The 26,163-nt window shown below is 51.2% G+C and overlaps 14 protein-coding genes across 14 annotated transcripts; 7 read left to right on the plus strand and 7 right to left on the minus strand.

The window, feature by feature from the left end:
* Positions 1–206: 206 nt before the first annotated feature.
* On the plus strand, positions 207–1,584 carry SNOG_02802 (hypothetical protein; the record flags this gene model as incomplete). Its single annotated transcript, XM_001793345.1, has 3 exons — positions 207–418; positions 650–798; positions 1,226–1,584. 3 exons carry the CDS (start codon positions 207–209, stop codon positions 1,582–1,584), a joined length of 720 nt encoding a protein of 239 aa, XP_001793397.1.
* Positions 1,585–2,388: 804 nt separating this feature from the next.
* On the minus strand, positions 2,389–2,841 carry SNOG_02803 (hypothetical protein; the record flags this gene model as incomplete). The annotated part of the gene is made up of 2 exons (XM_001793346.1): positions 2,389–2,610; positions 2,752–2,841. The coding sequence occupies 2 exons, from the start codon at positions 2,839–2,841 to the stop codon at positions 2,389–2,391; spliced, it is 312 nt and encodes a 103-aa protein (XP_001793398.1).
* Positions 2,842–3,990: 1,149 nt separating this feature from the next.
* SNOG_02804 (hypothetical protein) lies at positions 3,991–4,253 on the plus strand (the record flags this gene model as incomplete). The annotated part of the gene is made up of 2 exons (XM_001793347.1): positions 3,991–4,036; positions 4,120–4,253. The coding sequence occupies 2 exons, from the start codon at positions 3,991–3,993 to the stop codon at positions 4,251–4,253; spliced, it is 180 nt and encodes a 59-aa protein (XP_001793399.1).
* Positions 4,254–5,731: 1,478 nt separating this feature from the next.
* SNOG_02805 (hypothetical protein) lies at positions 5,732–6,686 on the plus strand (the record flags this gene model as incomplete). Its single annotated transcript, XM_001793348.1, has 2 exons — positions 5,732–5,870; positions 5,926–6,686. The coding sequence occupies 2 exons, from the start codon at positions 5,732–5,734 to the stop codon at positions 6,684–6,686; spliced, it is 900 nt and encodes a 299-aa protein (XP_001793400.1).
* Positions 6,687–7,145: 459 nt separating this feature from the next.
* SNOG_02806 (hypothetical protein) lies at positions 7,146–8,006 on the minus strand (the record flags this gene model as incomplete). Its single annotated transcript, XM_001793349.1, has 1 exon — positions 7,146–8,006. One exon carries the CDS (start codon positions 8,004–8,006, stop codon positions 7,146–7,148), a length of 861 nt encoding a protein of 286 aa, XP_001793401.1.
* A 238-nt stretch (positions 8,007–8,244) lies between these two features.
* SNOG_02807 (hypothetical protein) lies at positions 8,245–9,739 on the minus strand (the record flags this gene model as incomplete). The annotated part of the gene is made up of 5 exons (XM_001793350.1): positions 8,245–8,422; positions 8,470–8,608; positions 8,659–9,084; positions 9,134–9,399; positions 9,494–9,739. The coding sequence occupies 5 exons, from the start codon at positions 9,737–9,739 to the stop codon at positions 8,381–8,383; spliced, it is 1,119 nt and encodes a 372-aa protein (XP_001793402.1). The 3' UTR covers positions 8,245–8,380.
* Positions 9,740–9,822: 83 nt separating this feature from the next.
* On the minus strand, positions 9,823–10,371 carry SNOG_02808 (hypothetical protein; the record flags this gene model as incomplete). Its single annotated transcript, XM_001793351.1, has 2 exons — positions 9,823–9,950; positions 10,062–10,371. The coding sequence occupies 2 exons, from the start codon at positions 10,369–10,371 to the stop codon at positions 9,823–9,825; spliced, it is 438 nt and encodes a 145-aa protein (XP_001793403.1).
* Positions 10,372–10,486: 115 nt separating this feature from the next.
* On the plus strand, positions 10,487–11,779 carry SNOG_02809 (hypothetical protein; the record flags this gene model as incomplete). Its single annotated transcript, XM_001793352.1, has 1 exon — positions 10,487–11,779. The coding sequence occupies one exon, from the start codon at positions 10,487–10,489 to the stop codon at positions 11,777–11,779; it is 1,293 nt and encodes a 430-aa protein (XP_001793404.1).
* A 419-nt stretch (positions 11,780–12,198) lies between these two features.
* On the minus strand, positions 12,199–13,674 carry SNOG_02810 (hypothetical protein; the record flags this gene model as incomplete). The annotated part of the gene is made up of 3 exons (XM_001793353.1): positions 12,199–12,659; positions 12,712–13,428; positions 13,482–13,674. 3 exons carry the CDS (start codon positions 13,672–13,674, stop codon positions 12,199–12,201), a joined length of 1,371 nt encoding a protein of 456 aa, XP_001793405.1.
* Positions 13,675–15,551: 1,877 nt separating this feature from the next.
* SNOG_02811 (hypothetical protein) lies at positions 15,552–17,059 on the plus strand (the record flags this gene model as incomplete). The annotated part of the gene is made up of 2 exons (XM_001793354.1): positions 15,552–16,127; positions 16,392–17,059. 2 exons carry the CDS (start codon positions 15,552–15,554, stop codon positions 16,539–16,541), a joined length of 726 nt encoding a protein of 241 aa, XP_001793406.1. The 3' UTR covers positions 16,542–17,059.
* Positions 17,060–19,094: 2,035 nt separating this feature from the next.
* Positions 19,095–19,958, minus strand: SNOG_02812 (hypothetical protein; the record flags this gene model as incomplete). The annotated part of the gene is made up of 1 exon (XM_001793355.1): positions 19,095–19,958. One exon carries the CDS (start codon positions 19,956–19,958, stop codon positions 19,095–19,097), a length of 864 nt encoding a protein of 287 aa, XP_001793407.1.
* Positions 19,959–21,772: 1,814 nt separating this feature from the next.
* On the plus strand, positions 21,773–22,601 carry SNOG_02813 (hypothetical protein; the record flags this gene model as incomplete). Its single annotated transcript, XM_001793356.1, has 3 exons — positions 21,773–21,917; positions 21,966–22,196; positions 22,249–22,601. 3 exons carry the CDS (start codon positions 21,773–21,775, stop codon positions 22,599–22,601), a joined length of 729 nt encoding a protein of 242 aa, XP_001793408.1.
* A 300-nt stretch (positions 22,602–22,901) lies between these two features.
* On the minus strand, positions 22,902–24,371 carry SNOG_02814 (hypothetical protein; the record flags this gene model as incomplete). The annotated part of the gene is made up of 1 exon (XM_001793357.1): positions 22,902–24,371. One exon carries the CDS (start codon positions 24,369–24,371, stop codon positions 22,902–22,904), a length of 1,470 nt encoding a protein of 489 aa, XP_001793409.1.
* Positions 24,372–24,781: 410 nt separating this feature from the next.
* On the plus strand, positions 24,782–26,111 carry SNOG_02815 (hypothetical protein; the record flags this gene model as incomplete). The annotated part of the gene is made up of 2 exons (XM_001793358.1): positions 24,782–25,090; positions 25,146–26,111. The coding sequence occupies 2 exons, from the start codon at positions 24,782–24,784 to the stop codon at positions 26,109–26,111; spliced, it is 1,275 nt and encodes a 424-aa protein (XP_001793410.1).
* Between the last annotated feature and the right edge of the window lie 52 nt (positions 26,112–26,163).

The following is a 26,163-nucleotide window of genomic DNA, read 5'->3' on the forward strand; positions in this document are numbered from 1 at the left end:
AAAAAGCTGCATGCGGTGACTAGAACATCTGGAGTGCGCCACATGGCCATTCTGGTAAGATCCATGGCTTGACCAGCTGAAGATGTGAAATTCACCGAACCGATTGTGATGGTGGACAACTATAAAGATTCGTTATTTTCGTCTGCGACTGCGTTGAAATCTGACTCATTTTCTTGGACCGATTTCTTCTGTTCTTTGGAATCATCATGTTGTACCCGTCCACATTACTTGTTGCGTTCTTCGCATGGAGCCAGGTTGCAATTGCATCGAATACGCAACAGCTTTGCTTTACTCATCAGACATCGGTCTCTCCTAAGGGTGCCGTAAAGACCACGAGCCTCATCCGAAGCATCGCGTTCACCAGACCGTTGACCATCACTACTACGCCAGGAACGACAGTGACGCCAGAAGCCCAAAAGTATACCTCTACAATCACGAGTACCGCCACGTCGTATACCACCCTTTCCCAGCAAGTAGACACGTATACATCAACCATAACGGTGCAAACCACAATGACTTCCCAGGAGCCGCAAGTTACTAGCACCGTCTCTTCAAGCACGACCGTTACCGAAACCTCCACCATACGTTCAATGACTACAGTCCCAGCACCTGCCGGATTTACAGGAGCTCTTGGTACTCTTCCAAACAGTGTAGCCAAGAGGAGGCGCTCACTCGATCGCCGAGCTCGTCAGGTTCTAAAGCCCCGACTCCTTAAACCAAAGCCACAGACTTATTACCCGGATTCTGTAACATGCGTTGGTGTTGTGGAAACCATCGTCTACAAAGCTTTCACAACAGGTAAGTTCATGCCGCAAATTCAACCTGTATTCTGATTGTTAATACTCAATCAGTAAGTCAAACGCTTCCAACACACGCTATGAGGAGGGCACAAACGATCTCGAAATAAAGCTTTTTTCTTGACCGTTCCGTCAAACGAACTCAATTCTGCGCGGACTCTACTGATTGCAAACAGACGGCGAAGACTACAACTACAGCTACAGCACCGACTCCAACGACCACCCTGTCCGCAACGACAACTACCACCGTCACCGTCACTGCCGGGCAGCCTGCAGCGTTGACCACTCAAACAACAACCACTACCTCAACGCTAGTCCAAACCATCCCTCCTGACACAACGTAAGTCCATGTACGATTGGTCCTTATCGAGTACCAGCTAAACCCTGTTGCAGGGTGGTCACATCAATAGGCACAACAACAATATCAGCCACCACCTACCAAGCCACCGACTACGCCATCTGCGCCTCCAACAACTACGCCGGCGGCGCCAACGGCAAAGGCATCGACGACTACGACACCAACCCAGCCCTCCCATTCCTTGGCTTCACCACCGACACATCAAAAGAAGCATGCTGTAGATCCTGCGCTGCGAATCCGCTCTGCGCTGGAACCGCTTACTACGATCCTCAGGCGGGTGGTTGGAGGTGCCAGTTGATAGGTACTGGGTCGGGTCAGTGCTCGGCTGGACAGTACGATTTGATGGCGGGCCAGGCGCAGGAGTTTCCGGTGGATCAGGGGCTGTTTGTTAGTAATGGGAAGTGTGCGAAATGGAGCTCGACGTATTAGATGGAAGGGGCTTAGAATACATGTACAGTTTTGTTGAGACAATCAGGGAGTAATTGGTTTGGTCATGCGGTTGGACGGAGTTGGAGGACTTTAAACCGGTTTCTCCGCTCATCTTGCACCACATGCGCAATACATATCTGTAGCCCAGGAGGTTATCTGCGTATACGGCAATAGGATGTCGAAATGAAGTTTTCCAGCCTTCCTTGCTGTTGCTTGTGAACCAGACATAAGTTAGCTTCGCGACATGATACTGTTTATAGTAGAATGGTACTAGTTCTGACTTCGTCTGAGCTAGCCTAAATGTAGTTGTATTCCTCCCTGCTATACCGTTTGCGGTAATCAACCGAGGACTTCTACGAGAAAGAGTGGGTGAATCACTCGCTGCAGCATTCTATAAATAGGCAATCTCAGGCCTTCGTGTTGTGATTGACCTACAGATCTGTGCAAATAGGGTCCAATAGCGGAGTACATATGTACTCGCCATTCTGTCCAAGACCCAAAGGAAGGGCTTTACACGATACCCACCCTGACAATGCACATCTAGTAGGGCCTCAAATCGGTACATACACTCGTATCGTTATTGGTCTCATTACTAAAACGTATTATAGCGAAACTACATCGATCACGCATCACTAACACAATGCGATTCGCACTCAACCTCTTCTTGACCTTGCTCAGCGCAACAGGCGGTCTTGCTGAATCCTGCTATTGTGGCGACCCTTCGACAGGAGGAGAGGGATGGTGGAATGGAAGGACATGGGCCCAGATCTGCTGCGACGAGAACGGCGGCACCTACAGTTTGAACTATATTCCCGCTATGGTCTTTGTGCGCAATTCTTGCAAAAATACGGGGAACCGAGGCGGGTTTAATGCTTTCTGTGGCCGCTTGGGTGGTGGCGACGCGATTTGTGGTTGAGCAGGAGGTGTGCTGTACGTTGAAGTGATGGGAAAATGAGTCGTCAGAACGAAACGATATCTCGACATTCGAAAGGTTTGACAAAGGATGGGAAATTGCTTTCGGAAATCCTGTTCGCTCAAAGCAAACTATTCTAGTTTAAGAACGAGCAAATCAATCGAGTAGTATGTTGTTATCCTACTTCTATTTGACCAGCACTTCGCTACCATCACCGTAGTAACATATGATCAGCATTGCACTTCAATACTTACCCTCTCTGAAATAACCTGCCGTATCATATTAGCGTCCGCGGTGATGTGAGTCGCGATTTCTCCAGCTCCAATGTTATCAAAAAAGGCCATGGCTGCACTATTGAGTCAAATCGCACTAAGAAATTTTTAGGCATGTACACTGCGTCGTTCAGGCGTTATCTCGAAATCTGGATGGCCGCGTCAAAAGCGACGAATATCGAGAAAGCGAAATAGAATTTGAGCACGCAGCATTTTGCAGCGTAGGCATGGTACCGTTGAGTGACAGCACAATTCCGGGGTTTCGGAGGCGATCCCGACGCCCACGCCGCCACCTTGGAAGCTTCATCCCAAGGTCGGGCAGCTCGGCCCTAGTTCACACCGAACTCCCCAAAATTACAGCGGAAAGCGAAGACAGAAGTTGTACGCAGCATCGCTACCGCCGGTCGGCTTCGGAAGTAACAGCAAACCCCTCGTGAACTCTTTTCCTCAGCTTGCGAGCTACAGTGGTATTGAAATTCGTTCTCTAACGTCTGGGCCTCCAGAATCATGACCAACGAGATGCGAAAATACTTAGGGAGACCAGGCTCAACTTGACTGAAAGCAGATATTTCTGACACAGATCGTACGTCTTGGCCACAGACTCGTCCGTGTGATAGCACGATTAATCTAGATCCAACGGTGAACATCGAAATCGCTAGCAGCAGATGAAGCTTTGGATCATGCATATCATGCATGCCAAAACGCGGCGATCGTTGCGTACGAAAATGGACGTTGAGGCCTGCCACGATTTGGTGGCTGGCCTAAGAACGACCGAAGCACGGCCGGGTCCTCCAGAATGAAATCTGCCAGCAGTTTTGAATATTACCATTTAAAAGCTTAAATTTTACCAGATCCAAACCCGCAAGATCTGACCTCCAATTGGAAGCTTAAATTCTCCCTTCGCAAGCTGATAGGCCCAAGCTGAAAGACATCTGTACGTTGGTCGGCAAACGTTTTGAGGGTTTGGTGACACAACTTTCGCGACTTTCCTTACTTTTTCGTAGACCTCTTTATCGCAGGAAATGACTTGAAATCCACCCGGCATTGAGATTTGTGGGACAATGAGTGAAAATATTGAGCACGATCAACATTGGGAACAAATTTAGAAAACCGTTTGGTCTTCAGAGTTCGATGAAGAAGCAGATTTCAAACTTCCATAACTTTTGCAAAGTGATGTTTCTCAATGTTCCTGCTGTGGCCATCATAAACGTGTATATAGCCATGGTGCCTTCGCACATGATGCAACCATCAACAGTCCATCTACAGTGTACATCACCTCAAACATTCACTCGCTTCCCACGATGGTTCTACCAACTCACTATGCGGCTCTGGCAAATACCAACCGTACAGCTCTGGCGAACACCAAACGTCCATGGCGACCCAATGGCGACACTTACATCGCTCTCGCCAGTGCGATGGTCAGCATCGTGCTCGGCGCGCTCCAGGTGTGGGCGAGCTGGCCGACAAATGCGGCCGAACGATAAAGGCTAACTCAGGTACACCCGCTCAACCATCACTAGGGTATATCAGGAGCTAAAAATATGGACGAGCAGCGGAGGTCATACCGACGAGTCACCACGAGTCAGGAAAACAGCGACAGCGAGACAACTTAGGAAATTGTCGTGGTTGTTGGCAGACCCCTCTTTCCTACCCAGGTGATCGTGCACCGGCCGTTCAATCACTCCGCATTTTTTGTTGTTGTTGTACTGGATGTAATAGACGGGTTGCCTGATGGCAGCTGGTAATTTTGTTCATTGCTTTGTAGCAGACTAGGGGTTGTAATCTGGGGATTCAACAATTCCAGGAGCGCAAGATATCATAAAATTGAAAGAAATGAAACTTCTGAAAAACTGCCTCGCCGATATAGCTCTCGTAGGCGATGTTGTTGTCAGCGCTGTTGTCGCACCCATGTGCACGATGCACGGCATGACATCATTTATCGATAAGGTGACTTCAAGGTTACGGTAGCGTATGCATGGCGCTATCGCCGTGTCCTTGCCGCCGCCCTTCATCGTCCCCCAATTGATGATTTCCGCAGTTGAATTTTTGCTGAAAATTGCGCCAGTGACGATGGCCATGAAGGGGACTCGGCATTTGTGGAGCTGAACGCGAGTTCGCTCACTCTGGAAGCGTGTCATGCCTGTCATCACGTTTGTCGGCTCTTGAAACCGCTATGACCCCGTTAGTTCGCGGACACAGTACCGACAGCCAAGAGTCCCTTTCTAAATGTTGAGAAGAGGAATTGACGGATTGGGTGGAACGCCGATTCAGAACGAGCGGCATCTGGTACGACAGTGTCCGTTTACTACATACAGGTGAGTATAGTAGCGCATCACTACGTTTGACTGCTCAATACCTTGTTCTTAGCAGGACTGAAAAATTCCGAATATCGAGCAGCACGTTTGCTGGTGCAGATCAGACTGACTCCGCCAATAAATCCCCGTGGGCCCAATCCTGGTAAGGATTTACGCCACCCGATCTCCGCAACCCGCTTAAATTTCGAAATAACAGATACAGCCCGAGCGTCATGTTTTCAAAAAGTATATGAAAGGCGAGTGCTCTGTCAGCATCATGGCACGGCTAGGTTTGGGGCTCACTACTCTCATGAGCTCCTCCACATTCGTTTTCGTCATCGTTTTCGCATCATTCTCATCACCCAACTCACTCTTCTCTCGTTAATGTTTGGGTACTTGTCGATTTAGCTATCGCTTTCAGTACATTCATTTCTTTTTGTTCAGCGTTTCTAGCGTCACTGCCCACAGCAAGACTATAGCTCTGTCAATTCTTCGCCCAAACCAAAAGGTAGACTCATCCCTGGGTTCACCTGTATACAGAAGCAGACATGGATCTCTAGGGGGTTTCGACAACAATGCCTACTTCAGACACCACTTTTGACAACTTCTAACACTGGGACTGGAATTTCCCTCCGAATACATATCCGACAAGTAATGGTTTGATTACAATGGACGTTGACAATGCTCCTATCTCATGGCCCGACGAACCCACAGTACCATTTGGGCAGCGCCATGGCACTGAAGCTCCGAGCATGCCTTTCACCAACATTCCCGCCGCTGACTATGCTGTCATGACCAATGCGGCAGGTAGGTCTCATATATCTCCCGGGAGTTTTCATGTTGCTAAAGACGCGTGTCACAGACGCCTGCAAACAGGCACATCAACGCAGTCGCACCCGCGCCGAACTCGAAAGACCGCGTACCGAGTCTCCCATCCCGATCCCACTACAGCTTGCTCAGCCAACAAACCCAATAATGCGTGAACGGGGTTCAGCAAGTTCAGCTTCGACGGCTCGCTCGTCCTACGAAACTCCGAACACTGGTCGGTCCTCTGCCACATCTATGGACCCAGAGGACACGGCTTTGGCTTCCCAGTCAGTCATGTCAGAGCCAGCTCAAGAACGCACGGTACCAGTGCAACTAGCATACATGTGTCCCAAGTGCAACATGGGCCATGGCCGCGAGACACATGTCTACACCACGGCCCAAAGGAAGAAGAGGAAGATCGACGAGACTCGTGATACTAGGATGGAGACACCTGCCCTCAATCATGACCACGACACCATATACACACCTCGCCCACATTTGGAGTTTGAGATATTCGAATCGCAGTGGAAGAGCTCAGCACCCCTGAGGAAGCACATAATGGCAATCCATATCTACGACTTTCAACGTAGCAACTCTTCCGAGTTCGTGTGCTGCTATTGTACCTGTGGCTATGTGTCGGAACGCAGCTCCACTTGCTCTGCAAGGTTTCAGACTGCTGAGGAAATGGCGAACCATATCTGCACTCGTCATGCAGGAGGACCACGACGACTGTCCAAGTTCCAACACCACTGCGCCCCAATCTCGGACACTTCCTACCCAGAATATGTACGCGACCAGATTCCCCACGGCCACTAGGGGAACACTTCGATGGATCCTCTAGCCACTAGAGGATCCCTTCGATCTGACCTCGCATGCGCGTTGCACTCCCAACGTTCCATTGCTAAGCAGTCGAACGTTCTTCACTTCTCATCGACCAGATTGGACGGCGTTCATCGCATCCTTCTCCATCTTATCGATGACTGTTAGGCAGCCCAACACTCTTCAATTCTTATCGACCAGAACGGACGACGTTCATTGCGTCAGCCACATTCTCATTGATGACTGCCATGCAGTCCATCATTCTTCGCTTCTTTACCACCTCTTACAACGTCCACGACCAACGCAGCCCCACACTCTTTTGAAAAGACATGACCCACGACTTCATGCACCAGGTTTATACAAACCACGACGATGATGACACATCATGGCTACGTAGCGCAAACGACCAATTTTAATTAAAAACCAAAGAATATACCATTCACTCTTTTAGATCTTTTACCACTCCCGACTCCTTCCCCATCCCCTATCAGTCACCCCATCATTACCGAAATACTTCCCGCTTACGTCTTCTGTCCCTTTGCTTAATCCGCCGTCTCGATCTCCTCCACTGCCTAATTCCCCAATCGCTAACCGCACAGGGATCCTCGCGCCTTCTTCCAGCGTCTTCGGCGGCGTGCCGACTTGATGGCCCATATCCGTATCCACCCAGCCAGGACAGCAGCAATTGACCAACACGCCTGGATTCTGCGCCGCGAGCACAACAGTCAGCGCATTGACGAGTGATTTGGACACTTGGTAGGATCTTGGCCCCGAGCCCCAGCCCGCAGAGGATTGCTTGGAGGGCAGGGAAGCGAGGTATGAATCTGCCAATGCATCGACGTCGGAGAGAGACTTCACGCTGCGGAATTGTGTCTGAAGCGCAGGCGACCAGTTGCTCAATTGGCATGCTGTGCTGGATACGTTGACGATTCGCGAGCCCTTGTTGCGCGCCATGCCGCCCTGTTCGAGAAAGATCTCACACATGGATTTCGTGCCGCGGTAGTTGACGTCAATGGTTTGGGCAGCGAGCTCGGGTGTTTCTGAGTTGTTGTTGTTTATGCCTGCGTTGTTGATGAGGACGTCGATGGCTTGGCCGGTCGAGGCGATGAAGGATGTAATGGAGTCCTTGTCGCTGACATCGAGCTTGCTGTAACGCACTTGGTTGCTGTGAGAAGCTTTTATGTGGAGATCGGTTCCGGAGCGGGAAGTTGCGTAGATTGTTAGTGGAGGGTCGTGTTGGGTTTTGGCGAGGAGATGGATGATGCCTTGGCCAATGCCTCGGTTTGAGCCGGTGACGACGACGAGCTTTGAAGACATGGTGCGCAAATGCTGTAAGATAAATAGCGGTCTTGTTGTAGTACTTTATGTTTGTCAGTCTGAGGCAAGGCATGATGTTATGTAGTATACTTCAGTCGTGATGTCATGAACCATGGTGTATCGATCTACGCTATTAGCCAATTTCAAATCCTCTAATTATGACTTTGCAGGAGGGCATATGCTTGTCATCTCCAACCGATTGCTACATTCATAGTGACTGCGATAGAGCACGCCGAAGTGCCTGGACTAGCCGATTTGTTGGTTCATGTATTCATTACTCTAATTTTGTACAAATTTGCAGAAATTTGTTTTCCCTGTGTAACTCCATCATTGAAGGAAAGAATCGTGGAATAGACGGAAAGTCCTCGGTCCCTCTAAGTGCAAGTGTAGGCTCCGTCAACACGTAGGTCGGCACCCTGGAATGGTCAGCAGCTGTGTGATACGAGGTGGGGAGTGAACGTACCGTGACGTAGGAGCTAGCATCACTGGAAAGGAAGGTGACGGCGCCCATCAGGTCCTCTGGCCGTCCCATCTTACCGACAGGAATGAGGGAGGTCCACTGCTTCTGCAGCTCTGGGTTGTCGTCGAGAATCTTCTTGGTCCTGCAAAGGATTAGCATCAACAATAATTGACCACATTTTGCGCCACTTACAGTGCTGTAAGCATGTAACCGGGCGAAATGCAGTTCACGCGGATGCCTGCACCAGCCCACTCGACCGCCAAACTCGATGCTAGATGACGGACAGCAGCCTTGGCGGCGTTGTAAGGTGCCTGCGGCTGGGGCACGTTGACGATGGCGCCAGACATGCTGCCGATCATGACGATGCTTCCAGGCACGTTCCTCTCCATGAGGTGCTTGGCCACGGCCACAGCGTATAGGTATGTGCCGTCAACATTGACGCCCCAAAGCTTCTGCATGCGGTCGTGAGGATAGGAGATGGCGTCGTAGTTCTCCGTGAATCCAGCAGATGTGACCAGGTTGTCGACCTTTCCGTGGACTCTGAGGATCTCGGCCAATGACTGGTTCACAGAAGTCGGGCTTGACACGTCGCAGAAGTGAGCCGTGACTTTGGGAATCCTGGCGAGATTAGTATAGCTGACACGATGGTACAATCTTCAGTACTTACTTGTCTGAATCTGGATTCTCCTGCTGGTAGATGTCGATCAGGCTCTGGGCCGACTTAAGACCCTCTTCCCTGTTCATATCGACAATGGCAACGTCGGCACCAGAAGTGACCAAGGCCTGGGCCATGACAAGACCGAGACCACGAGCGCCACCGGTGACAACGGCCACCTTGCCCTCCATGGAGAAGGCTGCTAGAGTACGCAAGGCGTGCACTCCTCCTCTGCCTACAACAGGCATGGATGGGGGAAGATCCTTCTCTTCAGGGTACTAAGATTGATGTTAACGTCTGAATACTTGATGGATGTAAGGTAGCAACGATTGGGAAGAGCTCCATCGCTGCTGCCTCGCTGCCGTGACATACCTCGACGACAATGTCCTTGCTGGTACGAGCATATTGTCCCTCGTGCTCACCACTCTCACCTGGCTCGCCAGATGTAGTGGCGGAGGTGTACTCATCGTCAGACGACTTGTCTGAGCGCACCGGTGTGGTCGCAAAGAATCTCTGCGGATGTTTCTGGAATGGCACAATTGGCTGCGCAGGACGGAACGAGGCTCTGGGCGCTCTTGCTGCGCGAGCGGCCTGCTTGATGATCTGAGACCTGAACATTTTGTGATTTGTGATGGGGGACGCGTCTGAAAGTCGAAAAAGGTGAGCGGAGCGCCAAAAGAGGCTCTTATTTAAGCGAAAGCCTATGCACGTCCAGATATCGTGGGACTGAGCTCGTGTCGAGATCGTGGGGGCACTGCGGAGTAATAGCGGTGTGAGCCCACAAACGTCGCCTCGAGGTCAGAAAAAAGCTTAAGAGGGTCACGAGAAGCTGTAGAAGGTTGCAATTGAGCTTCTGAAACACACAGAAAATGTTTTTCGGTGTTCCCTCGAGCTCCCTCGCCCCTTCCCCATTATTTTTCGAGGGAGGGCGATGACGTACCACCTGTGCCAATCCATGCAGGGAAGGCTTGGCGACATGTTTCGCGCCCCTCGTTTGAGAATGTTGAACCACTAAGCCCACATTTCCATGCCACGCCGTCGCTCGCTCCACGATTAGGATAAGGGCGGGGAATCATTGCCATATTCCGGGCCTCACCTCCACAATTTTCTTCACGATCCCCAGCCTTGGTAGCACCGAGAGACGAGAGACGTGTGCGGCCGCCGACACTGCCCTCGCCGATCAGATCCAGTATGTTTGACGAACTCTGTTCCAATTCTTCAAAAACCGGTGATCTGGTACTTTGAGCCATATGACGCGTCGATACCAACTATAACCATATCACGCTTCGTTGCTGTCTTGCTACACGCAGTTGTGCTAGTGAACATTTCCCACTGACACACGCCGCCTTAGCATCCTGACTCAACATGTTCGACTTATATCTCTTGACATTCAATTGCGCACGCACGCTGGTTGACCCCCAGTCTCTCTCACGATCTCTCTTTGACGCGCTTCCCAAGGGCGCGCCTGTGCCAGACCTCGTTGCCATATCATTACAAGAAATCTCGCCTATCGCCTATTCCTTCCTAGGCGGCTCCTACCTCAAGCCCTACTTCGACCGCATCACCACCACAGTACAACTGGCTGCCGATCTTCACAGTCATGGCAGCGAGGAGCTCGAGCATGTCGCAACACGAAGCTTGGGCATGACGGGCTTGATGATATTCGCAAAGCCCAAGCTTGTGGAGAGGATTCAATGGATACAGTCAGCGGGTGCGGGCGTTGGTTTCGCAAATATGGGGAATAAGGGTGCCATTGCTATGCGTGTGGGAATCTCGCGTCCTGGTTCTGCGGACACGCTCAATCTGACCTTCGTGGCTGCACATCTTGCCCCCATGGAGAGCAACATCAGCGCGAGGAACAAAGACTGGGAAAATCTGGTGCGCAACCTCGTCTTCGTCAATGATGATGATTCGGCGTACAGTGCCAGCGAGGTGACGCCTCTGCTTGCATCAGCGTCATCATCACCGCCAAGTGACCACGACGGAATGTTTGCTGATGGCAACTATGTCTTCTTCTACGGAGATCTGAACTATCGAACGCACGACGCGCCACCTGGCCCCGACGATCACAAGACTTATCCTCAGCCTACCTCATCCGAGACATCACCAAAGCACTATTCGCAGTTCCTCAAGCAGGACCAACTGGCAAGAGAAAAGGAGGCTAATCGTACACTACATGGGTTGCAAGAACTTCCAATCGACTTTCCGCCAACCTACAAATATGCCACACCCAAAGATGGAGGCGCAAAACCTGCTCACGGCCCATCAACTACCGATGATGTCTGGAACTGGTCCAAGCATCGATACCCATCATGGTGCGATCGCATTCTCTTCTCTTCGCCTGGCCCCAACTCTGAGCTTGAGCCAATCAAGTACACAGCCTTGCCTGTTCAAGCCACGTCAGATCACCGGCCCGTGGCTCTATTTCTGCGCGTGAACGATAGAACAGTTTCTGGCGATCAGGGCCATGTCGTGTCTCGGCCTCCATTTCCCATCAATGCTCAGTGGAAATCTCGGAGGGACGCTGCCCGAAGATCAGAAGTCATCGTTGGCGTACTCTCATACCTGGCATTGACCAGCACAGGTAGAGCCATATTGGTTGCGTTTATCGGAGCAGTCCTTGGAGGACTATGGCTCACTTCTCGTCTCCGGAACTGAGAATTGTGATGACCAGACTTGTGTTCCTTGGTCGATGGTCGACCGATAATTTTCATTGCTGTGCTCAGCATTATCTTGCATGGGCCAACCCCATTCTTTCCTCAACCACTGCCTGCTCGCTTCTGTCGGCCAAAAGGACATCATCTCCACCTCCTCTAGGAAATCCATGACGTTTCTCTGATCCTGCGGGTCGTCCAAAACGACTGCAAATTTGTGCATCGCGTGTGCTGCAAGGTACGGCGTCGTGCTGGCATGTGGATTACATCGAGCAACAGCCATGATTTCTCTAAGCCACGTTGTAACTTCTGGCTCTATCGGGCCAACGTCGATTATGTGACTGTTGAGCTTCCTGGGATCAGCCGTCGCAAGGGCAAGGCGGCAAATACGCAAGTGCTGATGGGCATCCGCTATGTAATCAGTCAGTGAGGAGGCGTACACTGATCATATGTCGACCCACCGTGGCAAATCCTGGGAAACCACAACTCTACGGATTGTCCTTCTATTGCGCCAGATTCTCGGTAAAAGAACGCATCAAAGCTACTTGGTCGCTCCCGTTCCCAGTTGTCTACCAAAGCGTTCAATATGTCCCATTCATCCAGCTGGCGTGAATCTCCCTGAGACCATTGCAAGATGCGCGCGCAGATCCACACGATCCGGTTACCCCACTCAACATCATCTCTTGGTGATACCAATGCAGGTAAAACAAAGTTGCGGTAGTCAACCTGTAAGCTCTGCTTGTTCAGCAGACCTTGGTAAACTTCAAAGTTCACGTGGACCATAAAACATGCCTGCACTACGGGGCTTGACATGTCGAACAACCAGCCAGAAGGACCATAGAACAGTTCATGCGTGGAAAGATGCGACTGACCACGGGTGCCAGCTACACACGATTAGCCAGATAGGATATAGAGCAGCAATCAAGCGAGACGCACCAAACGATTCTTCAAACCCTCGCAATAGCATGGCTGCCACCAATGTGGGCTCGTCCCGTATGCGGCCATGGTCAGCTAGGTATTGTATCAGGTCCTGCAGTACGCGCTCATGGTACACGAATGGCTTGACCGGAAAGGAAGCGTCTGTACGGCATACGATCTGCGACGCTGTCATGAAAACCGCATTAAGCAGCATGGAGTTGGTCAAGGCCATCTGTGGTACTACCTTCTCAAATACACTGTACGAACTGGTAGTGTCCCACCGCGGAGCATGCGTATCCACAAAAACGCGGAAAAGATGAGCTTCGATGGGATCTGAAAGAGGCCATGGGGCCCGCGAGGTATTGACGGAATGATAGGGCGATGAAGTGCACATTTCGTGCTGCCAATCGATTGAAGAGCTACCATCTGGACTAGACATGGAACTAGTAGCTGGGCTGTCATGACGACGATGCTGGAAGTTTGCATGCATAGGGCTGCTAGAAGCTGTTGAAGGTGCTTCAGAAGCGGATGATATGCTACTCGCAGCATGCGATGCAGGCCGGATGCGCATTTGCATCGCCCGAGGTATACTGCGCTCAGTAATCCGAGGTACCCTCTCTGATGTACTTGTTCGTAACAGCCTTGTGGGTGCTCTTCGAATACTCTCGCTAGCTCGACTATGCTCGACCGCATCCAGATCGGCCGCAACCTGTGCAGACTCATCGATGAAGTCCACTGCGTTATGCATCAGCGACATAGGGGAGATATACGATTGAGGTGAAGCATACCGTCGCCAGGTGAACCAACCCAAGTCTGCTCACTCGGGAAGAAGTAATCGTACTTCTTAATGTCGGCCCTTGTCGCTTCACCCTCATGTTTAGGGTACACACCGTGTCTGAACCTAACGCGGTAGTTGGATGTTGGTCGCCTCGCCACCCTGGCCCTAGCATCACTCGATCTCGCATCTGACCGGGAACTCATCCTGGCTTCGAATAGAATGGAAAGCTTAACAAAGGCTTGGAAGAGCTTGGCGATGAATTAGGCAAGCAAAGGATAACAGACTCATCTCTTACGAGAGCATCCCCCTGGATAGTTGTACTTGTTCGGAAACAAGTCAGATGCCTTTTCGGGCTTGATTATCACAATGCTGATTACTGACCGAAGGCGCCCCGTATGTATGTGTAAACAGAGAAGGAGTCGAAGTATTTCAAGCACGCTGATTATTCAGCGCAATGGCGGTATGGACCTAGGGACGTGCAACTACTATTAAGTGCTTGCCATTGGCTGAACGTATATTGAATCTAATAAGGTCGTTGCTAGTTGATGTAAGCGATGAGGTCGTTTTGCGTGGACACCAGGCTAGTGTGGCTAACGAGAGGGATGCGTCTCGGGTAGGGCATGATACAGTATCGATTCTGACTTTCAGCCGAGATAGTGCCAGCCAATGTGGAAGCTGGGTTGTATGACTGTTCTACACACGTTCCCGAAGAGCGAAGCATTTGGCTACTAGCCGGTATCTCGACAATCTACAACGGCTTAGCCAATGCAGCTGAGCGGGTGGCTGGCTGTATGCGCCGAACATTTTGTTCTCCACATCATCTAGCGTGCGATTTACATACTCTCTCGAGGCTTAAGTATGTCAGCCACGCCTCCATGCAGCATGCAATTGGTTCAAACTCGTCAATACGACCGTGTGCTCTCCCAATCCTAAATCACCGAATCACCGCTCTCAAACAACGCACATCTCTTCGCGAGCAACTGACCTCTACCACTCTCTCCATCCTATCACAAACCTGTACAGCCAACTCCAATGCTCAGTCATCCTCCTCCCCCACATAAACCCCGAAATACATGCGCAGCCACAGCGCGCCACCGTACACCCATGCAGGTAGGGCTGACTTCTAGAAGGCCTTTGTAAGCGTATTTGAGCTTACTTCTGAGTTGCCGCGGGCGATCTGCCGACGGCATCGCAGTCTCGCTTTTGTCGGCATAAATACGCACGGTGTGCGAGGGATAGGTCAGCTGCTTTGGAACGGTAATGTGATGGAGGAGATTCATTAGTGAACATGGGGAACAGGAGATTTGGATGGGTGGGTTTGGGGGGCAAAAGGGCATTGGCGATGTCCTGAGCGCATATGCTGTTGCATAATCACATCCCATTACCCCCCCCCCCTTGTCACTGTATGTACACGCTGTGGATTTCAAACATAGCTCACCATATTCGACTTCGAGGGGGTTCTCCCGCCGTCGCTGACGGTCATTCGCGGAATCCAGACCGCTCAGCTATGACGTACCCGCCTCGGTCCAAGTCCCGAATCAACGAACCCTGACGGCGATTGGCGCTAATTTTCAGTGCAGCCGGTGGAGGATTATTGCATTGCTTGTTAAGAGGAGATGGGATTGTTAGAAGGAGAGTCTGGACTTGAGACTGTGGAGAAGGTGGATGTGCGTGCGCGACTCATGGCTTCGCGAGAAACTTCGAAGTGGGGATGAGAATGAGTGGGGAGGTTTGCTTGGAGAATTTTGTGGCTGCTGGAGGAATATTGATGTACCTAAGCGTAATGATGCAAATTAATGTATCTAGGTTACCAGTCGCTCATGCAAAGTAATGTACTAGGTAAGCAATCAATCAGGCTCAGCCACCAAAGACGAGATACGAGATAAGTAGCCTTAGAGGTGTATTTGAGCAATGACCGACCCCTCTCTGTGCACGCATCTCCTCTAGAATTTTCTTCTACCAGTGCGCATGCAGAATCCGCAAGTCCGACCGAAAAAACTTGATTTTGATCTCGCATCACCTACTGCAGAAGCATGAAGGTGATCTCGGTGTATTTTGGATGCAGGAGATGAGCCGAAGCATGGCCATTTTCGGGTGTCTTCGAAGCGGAGAGGCCCACATGCGCAACATGCAGAAAATGAACTCTGTCCTTTTGCCCAAGGCAGATGCGGTGATGGTGATCTGCATCGAGTGCCGCACTGGGCTGAACTTCGCTGGTCACCAGATGAGGATACACACTGGTCGTGCTTCACTCTGGCATATTCTCGAGGCTCGAGAGGATCGCACTTGGATGCTACACATACATACCCTTATTGAATTCTACTTCTACGAGCACTTCCAAACGTCGTCGCAGAATCTGCAGGTCTTCAGAACACACACACTGACTCGCAACCTCCGACCCCCCGTCGGGCCAGAACAATCTCACGATGCCCGCCCAAAGCCCAAATGTTGGTGTTCACTCTCGGCCAGCAAGGATGCCTCGGTGTCCACTCGCCCTCGACGTCACTCCGCAGCGGGCGCCAACGTTGCGCGGCCCCTCGTTAGCGCACGATCATCAGCAAAAAAGGCGATCGATATGGACAACACAAGCGCTACCAGCAAAGTCCAGACTCTGGTTTCATTCTGGCCCTGCATTCCTGGGCGACTGATCATGAGGGTTTGTTTTATGTAAAGTCTGGAAAAGATTATCGGATGCCACGGGATTTGAAAATCCGTGCGACTTTCTGCGGTGCGCAGGGGATGGAGTTGGCGAGGTCTAGAATGTCGGTTGGATGGTGCGTGAAGTGATGTGGGGATGATGTCAAGGCGTCTTACGCAACTCTGCACGCGAATACTCCGTGAATCCGTCAGGGCGCCAGTACGGCGCTACAGGTGTCATCATGTCATTTTTCCGTTGGCTTCAGCGGCTGCGTGGTCACAGGGCGAAGGCAGTGATGATGTTTTTGAATATGTGACATTGTTGTACTACAAAGCAATTCTTCAAAAACCGTCACCCATCTCGTGGGGAGGTGCGTGTGCTGAAATCAAAATCCCTGGGACTCCAAATGTTCCAACTCCAGAAGCCGAATAAACCCACACTCTTGAGGTATATGATACAACAATCGAAAACTCCAACCCAATAAACATGCTGAGATCCCGCTCAAGTTGTCCTATGCTTCCCTAGGTTGTGATGGCCGAATAGTGTGAATGATGAAGTATGTCGCTAAAGCTCAATGGTCATAAGGTTCGTAGTCACTTGTTTGACAAGTTTGATGACGTCGGCGGTCACGACGCTTTTTGCGAAGTGTTGGCAGATGATAGTGATGCGAAGGAGCTGGTGAGCGCCGAGTAGGCGGCTGCTGGTCGTCCATTTGTCGATGATGCTGATGAAGTGCTGTTGCTGCGTGATTGAATGTTGAGAGCGACGCAGCTATCGCAGCGTCCGTTTGTGGCGTTGCATCGGCCTCGACATCCGCGCTCGTAGTTGACGCAGGAGAACATTGTGGTGGATTTTGTTGGTTGTTGGATTGGAGATCGGAATCAGAGGCGTTCGTGTGTTATTTGGAGTAAAGTTGGAGAATGGCTTGCTTAAGGAGACTTTGTACGATCCGTACTGTGATTTCGATCGGATGAATGAATATGGCGAAGGAGATGCTATAATATATATGCGCTAGTCGGCTGTGATGCCTGATGATGTAGCCACGGATAGCAGGGAACGCAGGGTGCACTTGAGCTTGGCTGGTAGATGGCGGGCCCTCGTCGTAGGCTTGCTTTAGCGGTATGCAACAATGTAGTCGCTGCAAGTCTTTACCAATAGCGTCGGAGTATGCGGGCCAGGGTTTAGTGTCCAAGACAGGGTGATGTTGTAGAGAGTCAGATCGAATGCTGCCAACACGGTTGGGGAGAAAGTATATTTATGATGCCACCGGGGCTAAATGTCGCTGTTCGGAATGTCCTGCTGTTTCAACAGCGGCCACAAAGAATGTCCTTATAAACGAAACAAACGTCTCTCTTTAATGAAAGGGTCACTGCAAATTGCGTGTTCAAAGAACCGAGCGGCACTCGTAGCTGGCTCGTGCGCAGTTACTCACCGGGCACTGACTGCCCAAAAAGGGTCCATCAGGTTCGCGCGCATGCACAGCGCCCTGACGGTAGGCTCGTTCTGCAGACCTACATACAGCCCAGGTGATTAAAAATATCGGCGCCGAGAGTGTGGTCGACCTCCGGCGATCTTGTCCATTTCCTTCCGCAAGAACCGGCAGTCGATACATTTGGCGGAGGCGGAGCGCCCGCTGCTTCTTGGGTACACTGGGCAACGCTAGCATCCACGGTCCAGACAGACTGCCTCTCTACCTCAATTCTGGCAGGGATCAGAAAATTACGAATCGAAGATTGATTCATGAATTTAATCTGCCTGCCCCGTGCACGGGAAAATCGGCGGCACCTGGGTAGACGCGAGAAACCTAGGCCACGCTATCGTCGGACTCGCACTTATCCCACTGCACCCTGACAGCGTTCCCAGTGGTTGGCTTTGAAGTCGTCTGCATTAACGTACGAAGTAACGCCGCGGCTTGGGCTTGTCGAAGAACACCACCCATCAAATCCATATTCCTGCCCGACAACGCACACACGCCCAACAATGCACATGCTGGTCAACTACACAGCCTAGTGTTACAAAAGAATGTGCGCGAGTAGGGTGACTTGAATCTAAGGTAGACTCCGCTGTGCGACGAAGTCATACGATGGTCAAACAATCACATGTCATCGCAGAACGTCAGGCCCCAACATTACTAAACACCAAAATTAGGTTTCGAAGATACGCACAAGGTATCCTCGGCTATCGCAGGTGTCACTGTTCCAAATCGTGTTAGACTTCGTTCCACGAAAACGTCCGATAGCGCTACTCTAGACATGTCTCCACTTCAAGCCGGACCATCCGGCAGTACTACTCACTGCCGAAAGATGACGGTTGTAACCACTAGCAAAGCTTTCAGGCATGACGATTCTTCTGCGATGAAAGCAAGTCTAGAACTTGCGCAAGTCGTCGCATCTTCAAAGTCATATGGCATAAGTAGTTGATGATGGATGACGACTGTCGGCTGTCTGGATCAGAGCGGCATGATCGGATCTCAATAATGAGCGGATTTATGAGTGAATTAACTTTCTTTGGCCATATTGTTAACACTGTAGGTTGCCAGGTACGACGAAAAGTAAGCAATGACATCTATGAAGTACTAGCCTGAAGCTGTACGTAGTATCGCTAGGATTTGATTGCGACAGCAGGACACCTTGCGTAGCTCCAGGTCATGGTCTTGGATACTATGTACACTGGTCGCTTTCCGTTGTAGTTGACAACATGTAGCTATTTGAGCATTTGGGCTTAACATAAAGCAGTGCAACATACCCAACATCAACTGCGCCCGCAGCATGACACTTCTGTATCTACAGCCATGCATCACATCTTCGCAACATCCAGGTGATCTTAAATAAGGTTTGTAGTCTTTAGTTAAAACTACATTAGACCTCGAGGAGACTTACGCGTCAGTATCACGCTACTCCCGAGGTCCATCCGAGTATGCTTGCATTTCCAGTACTCCTCCACCTCAGAGCCAACGATCGTTCTCCCCACCATGAAGCTAGGCAGCTAGTCGTTAAAAGCTACATGACTGGGCCTGAGTTTCGGTATCACATCCACTTTTCCTCTTCGGCCACCAAGTTTCTTCGTCATCTTCTGCCATTTCTCGGGGTCGGATCTCGCCATTGGACACACCGGATCTTTGCCGAAATGTCTTTCTGTGCAGTGCCAGCACTTCATGGGACGTTTCTTCGTCTCATTCAACTTTGTTGCTTGAACCACCTTGCCTGTCTTCTTCTTTGACGGTGGTGTGGTGAAGCTGGGCGTGAGGAGCCACTCCATACCCTCGGGGACGATCGGAAATCTAGGTGCATCCAGGCAAAGGTGTAGTTCATGGCCGAGATGCTTGTCGAGATCTCCCTTCCATTGTGCGCAGACGTACTTCACTTCTCGAGCGATGAGTGGCGAGATAAGACTCAAGGCTCCGATGCGTCGACTGATAACAGCGACCACATCCGCTTCGTGGTCGTTGAGGCCGAATTTAATCCTCAAATGCTGTTCCATCTTGATTACACGAACAGGCTCTGATGTACTCGCCCACTTGAGCTGGTTTTTTCTCTTCCTCGTAAGAATGAAGGCGCTCAAGTCGCGTTCCAGTTCCACCATTGGGTAACTCATATATAATATTTGTTGTCGGAGCTCAGTAGGTAGTCCCAGAAGGCTTGCGCGCGAGTATATCCTGCCGGCGGAGTGTCCCAGATCTTTGAATGGATAGATCCACAGTTGAGGTGCGCGTTCCCGTTCCAGCTCTTTTCTTGCGGCGCGTTTCAGTGTTCGAGGTTCATGAAAGTATTCGATGCGGAATTTGAGGTTTTCCATCTCGCGTCGCCTCCGCTGCGCGTTATTTGTGCGTGCGTTCTTCTTAGAAGCCATGATGTTGACTAGTGTGATTGAGTCACGTTGGAGGTGTGTTGACTATTTGGTAGTCGGTACCATCTACGTGGGTGGGTGGGTAACTGTTGTCGAGACGCTAACGACTAGCGCTGGCCGAAAGTCGATCTTGGGGATGAATCTGCATCCGTCCCATCAGCATTCACCAACAACGCAGCTTCCGTTGACGGCGTCTTGCTGATATAGGACGGGATCCATCAGACTTGGGCGCAAAGGCTGCTCGTATGCCCTTGAACATACGCTTCTGATTATTGTCGCAATGGCAGCAAAGCAACAGCAGAAGTGTGCTCATGAACGAGATCCATGCTCGTGCATGGCTAAAAAGGTGTTTCTGTATAAGGATAAGTCGTCGTTGATGGTACGAAGCCCCTCTCGATAAAGTCTCGCGTTATAGTGGTGTAAGTGAAAGACATGGCTGAGGGTGCATATGGCTTCTCTCGATAGAGGCTCATGGTGCATGTAAGAGTGTTGCGGGTAGCAGCATCCGTGACTAAAGCACCCTCTCGTGTTGAAGTGAAGGTGCATGCGCTTGGGTGTCTTCTCATAAAGGCGTTGGATAGGGTAAGATGGATGGCCATCGTAAAGGTATATGCACGTCGTGCGAGAAGAGGTGGTCCGAATTCAGGCTGAACGGCACCATTAGGAAGCCGGGCTGACAGCTTGGTGGAGTAGACTGATAACTTTCAGCTGTGGAAATAAATACTGATATTATATCAACGAGCAGATGCCTGCTGACACCGGTTGAGATGGTGGCAAACCAATACGGCTCATGCGTACATCCCACGGGATTAGTCGATAGGAACACTGCGCAAACCCAATCTTGAACATCATCGAATGCGCTCTCTTGCGATCTCACGGTAATAGAATTTCAGGCAAAGACACGGCCGACAAGCAACAAACCTCGTCTGCTATAATAAGAACTACGTATACACAGCCTTACCGGCAGCGCACCGAAAGCATGTTCGCGTTCGATGACTTTGCATCACAAGAACCAATCCGAAGCCGCTGCGCAAGAGCATTCGGGCCGGTCCCAGATCAGGTGCCGGCGACCTAGAACACCAGACCTCAAATCTCGGTTCCATTTTCGGCATCTTGCGTAGCCACAAACGTTGCTCGAGGCTGAGCTTACTGTCGATCGTGAGTTGTCAGCCCTCAGACCTCCTCCAAAGCCTCCGAACAAGTCTTGCCGTCAACTGCCAAGGGCTAGCCTACGCGTTCACAAAGCAGGTTGCGAAACCGTTTACTTCCAGTCAATTGAAGATTTCTCCACGCCTGGGGCCCCGGTTTCTTCAATGCAGGGATTCATGGTCGCGCAACGCTGAGTCGAATGCCACGAACGTTATACTTTCGCAGCCATTATAACGCACTGTGCGCTGTTCTATTGGATCAGCAAAATCGCGCGACCACTTTCCATCTCAGGTCAATGTAGGGCTGCGTACTACAGCCACGTACGTCGTGGTTGATCTCGGTCTTGTGTAGTGAACACTAGCATCGTGAAACATACTTAGGCCTTCTCGGCGCGCATCATGGGGGTTCTTGGCACCAATCTGAGCCTCAAGAAAGAAGGTTTGGCACTTGTTGCACAGGTAATCCGTCCACGACGACAGCTGTTCGACAAGGCTTGACTGTTCTTGGCTTCAAGGACCCGTTGTTTGGCGTTCATGGTACTTGTTCAGATATAAGGATGCGAAACAGCGCCCACAATAGTCGATATCATCAACTTAGATCTCATAAACATCTTACACATACACACAAGCACAACCACTTCACAGCACTTCAAGCTCAATTTCATCAAAATGCTCTTCCAACAGCTCGCACTTCTCAGCGCCATCGCAGCCACCACCGCTGCCGTTGGCGTCAGCGAGAAGGACGTCCCCCTCGAGTGCCGTGCGGTCTGCGCTAGCCTTGTATCTACGACACAGCAGTGCGACTTCCAAACCAGTATGTCCTCTTAGACCTGAAGTTAGACTCAAGACTAATATCGTATAGACGACGATCTCGCAGAACTCTCTTGCATCTGCAACAGCTCGAACGCTGGCACTATCATCCCAGCATGTGACGCCTGTGTCGCCCAGTTCCGAAGGCCAGATGACCGCGATGGCCGTGACGACCGTGATGACCGCCCGGACCGTGATGACCGCCCAGATCGCGACGACGACCGCGACGACCGCGATGACCGTGACGACCGCCCAGACCGCGATGACCGTCCCGACGTCGGAGGTACGTAAAGATCTACCAGAAGCAACTCTACCTATACTAACTTGTCGTCCAGATGTGCGCGAACTTCTCACTCGCTGCAATATGAGCACCACTGCTTACAACAGCGCCATTCTCTCCAGCTTTCCCACGCCCACGGGAGGTCCAGGAGGCCCAGGTGGCCCTGGAGGCCCCATCGTTGTGACTTCCGGTACTGCCGTGGTTACACTGCCCCCTCCCCCTCCAACTGGCGGTCCTAATGGTAACGGTCAAAACGGCGGCAACGGTCAGGGTGGCAACGGTCAGGGCGGCAACAACAACAACCGACCTTTGCCTGTTGCTCAGCAGGGCGCTGCGCCGGCTCAGACTGCAACCGTTGGTGCTGCTCTTGCTCTTGGTGCTTTCGGTATGGTTATGGCACTTTTGTAAATTGGAACTCGCATAAGAGCAGAAGAAGAGAAGGACGGTAGATGAATGTACGGGAGGAGATACAGGATGGCAGGAAAGTGATGGATAGTTTGATGATTTAGTCGCTCCTTTGATACCCCTCATGAATGATGCAAGTTTTTTAGCTACTATGTTTCTTGACGGTTGCATGCCAAATCGTGACTGAAGGTTCTCGTCGAAGCACGTGCAATGACATGTCAAACTCTATGCATGATGCTAGACAATGTGACATAAGCTTACTGCATTATCTCATTTTAAACCGCTGCGAACGTGCGAACTAAATTATAACCTTGCCTCCACCGCTTCTCCGTGCGCCTGAGTCTTTTGCTCAGCCTTCGGTTGTAATGCACCCTCCAAAATGTGCATGAACTTGTACACATCCTCGAAAGTGTTGTACATTGGCACAGGCGCCACGCGAATGATGCCTGGCTTCCTCTTGTCGCAGATGACACCGTTTTCTTCCAGCCCTGCAAAGACTTCCTCCATAACATCCTCCTGCAGCAGCACGCTAAGCTGTGCGCCACGGAACCTGGGGTCTAGTGGTGAGATGATCTGGAAGGGGAAGTTGCCGTCCTTGATGTTCCGCGATGCTATTTGAGTAAGGAGATGCTCTGCATATGCGGTGAGGAGAAGTGATCGTGATCGCAGGTCGGCGACGGAAGTCTTTTGGAATACGCTGAGCGAGCCAGCTAGGCATGTCAGGTCGACGGCGGAGGGGTTCGAGCATTGGAAACCCTGCGCGCCAGGCGTAGGGACGAATTTGTTGTCCATGAGGAATCGCGATGACTTGTCGTGGCCGTACCAGCCTTTCAGGCCTACATTGGAGCCGTTGTCGCCGTGCTTGGAGTGCACAAATGCACCGGCAATGGCACCGGCACCGGCGTTCATGTACTTGTAGGTGCACCAGCATGCGAAGTCGACGTCCCAGTCGTGCAGCTTCAGCTCAACATTACCAGCAGCGTGTGCCAGATCCCACCCGATCGTGATGCCGTGCTTGCGCGCATGTGTGGTGATGGTCGGGATGTCCAGGAGCTGGCCGCTGTAGTACTGGATACCCGGAAGCATGATCAACGCCAATTCGTCCGCTTCTTGGTCAATGAGTTTGAGAATGCTCTCTGTGGTCATGAGGTAGCCATCATCAGGCTTGACTAACAGCATCGACTTCTTCGGGTCCAGACCGTGCCACTCGATTTGCGACTCGATCGCATACCAGTCGCTTGGGAATGGCCGCCACTCGCACATGATCTTGTGCTTCTTTTCTGTTGGCTTGTAAAATGCCGCCATCATGAGGTGCAGGTTTATGGTCAAAGTGTTCATGGCAACGATCTCTGACGGCGATGCGCCGACAATGTCGGACATTCTCCTTGCGCACTCTGCGGCCATGTCTTGGAAAGGTGTAAGTGGCGAGTCGGCCATAGGTGTAAAGTGGCTGCCAACGGCAATGGATCCCCATGTCTTCAGGTATGCATTCAGGTATTCGCCGACAGCCTTGGGTTGGAGGCCTAAAGAGTTGCCGCAGAAGTAAATACCCTCGTCATCACTACTTGAAGCCTTGGCAGCGGTTTGTGCATCGTCGTTGAGTGTTTTCCTCTTCAATTGTGCTTTTGTCGGAACAACGTACTCATGGCGCAATGTCTTTGGGAATTCGCTGCTGTTATCCAGAGTTTTGGCAAAGTCTGACGTGTTGGCGTTCTGCGGCCATTCGGGTTTCTGTCCTTGGCGAAGCTGGCTAATAGCAGCGGATGCGTCCATTGTGACAAAGAATATGGTGAGGTATGGCCGGCGATTAGAGTTAGAGAAGGTGGAGTGAAGTTGGTGGTTGCAGCCGAGCAGATGATTGATACTGAAAGCTGTCCGTAGTGGGAAATAAATACACCTTTGTATCGCGGGCGGTCAGGAACTACTGCGGCTTCTTAGTGCATCGCCACATCGAGAAATTTGGTATCCGTCCGTGGCGTCGGATCATCCGTCGTCGGAATGGCTCCGACGCGCTAGCGCAAGAAATCCTCCTGACCAAGGACTCAAGATGTATCGGTGTGATAATCGAGCATAGTGGGTCTCGCTGGTTTTGAATGAGATAAATGCGGTCTTCGCCGTTTTCTTGATGGAAGTATCATTCCGACTCGCTTCTCTAGTACTTCTACCACCTAGCCTCTTTGACCATGAGCCCTCATAGAGTTGAGACCCTTCCTTCCATTGGAGCATTGTCTCAGTATGGCATCTCAAAGAACGGCTTCCTACCCGCCGAGATACCTCTCAGCCGACTTCCACAATCCTACTACCAACCATGGGAGTGCATCATCGAAGAAATCCCGTCACTGATCGAAACACAAACAATCAGACATCGTGTCGACAAGCTTTCGGTACTCTCGACATCATTCCTAAGCACTGAAGCCGAATGGCAAAGGGCGTACTCAATGTTGGCCCTGATAGCACAAGGCTACATCTGGGCAGGTCCGGAACCATCCGAGGTGAGATAAGGCACAGCGAATGACCTTGCAACATGTAATACTGACCTTAGCGAAGCGACTTCCTCCTGCTATCACTGTCCCATTCCTCAAAGCCGCGGCACATCTTGAAGTTAATCCTATTGCGACGTACGCATCCTACAACCTGTGGAATTGGCGGCCACTCGAAGAAGACTTGGACATCACCAATCCCGACAACCTTGTGGCTCTCCAGACGGCATCTGGAAGCGACGATGAGTCGTGGTTCTTTATCATATCAAATGCGATGGAAGCAAGGGCTGGACCAATGATCGAGACAATGCTCGCTGCTATCGACGCCGTGGATATGGATAATCGCGAAACCGTCATTGACTCACTGAAATCGTTCCGAAGCAGTATGGAAGACATCGGCGGTCTAGTAGAGCGTATGGATGAGCGTTGCAATCCCCAACGCTTCTACCATGAGATCCGCCCTTTCCTGGCCGGAAGTATGGGCATGGAGGCTGCAGGTTTACCAGAAGGCGTCTTCTACGACGAGGGAGATGGCAAGGGCTCTTGGAGAAAGTACAGGGGCGGGAGCAATGGCCAGAGCTCTTTGCTGCAATTTTGCGACGCAGTCCTGTCAGTGAACCACGCCCGATGTAGTGGATTTCACGCAGAGATGCGCCTGTATATGCCAGGACCCCACGCACGGTTCCTCAACGATATCGAGAGCATCGCAAACATCCGGAGTTACGTCGACAGCCACCGCGACGATACTGAACTCCTGTCAGCCTTCAACGAAGCCGTTTCAGCTTTGAGTGGTTTCCGGGACAAGCACATTGCGTTGGTCACACGATACATTATTATCCCAAGCCGCATGCCGAAGCCAGCGAGCGCGATCGATCGCCGAGATATCGCATCGGCATCGACGAAGTTGGCGAAAGAAGAGCCACAAACCAAGGAGTTGGTCGGTACTGGGGGTACAAAATTAATCCCATTCTTACGCACTTCAAGAGATGAAACACTAGAAACAACCGTCGTGCCGGAGCAGCAGTCGACGTAGAATCATGGTGTTCTGTGCCTTTCGTTCATCGAACGCACAATACGTCTAAAAG

The sequence above is a fragment of the Parastagonospora nodorum genome (assembly GCF_000146915.1).
Source record: "Parastagonospora nodorum SN15 chromosome Unknown scaffold_4, whole genome shotgun sequence".
NCBI lineage: Eukaryota > Fungi > Ascomycota > Dothideomycetes > Pleosporales > Phaeosphaeriaceae > Parastagonospora > Parastagonospora nodorum.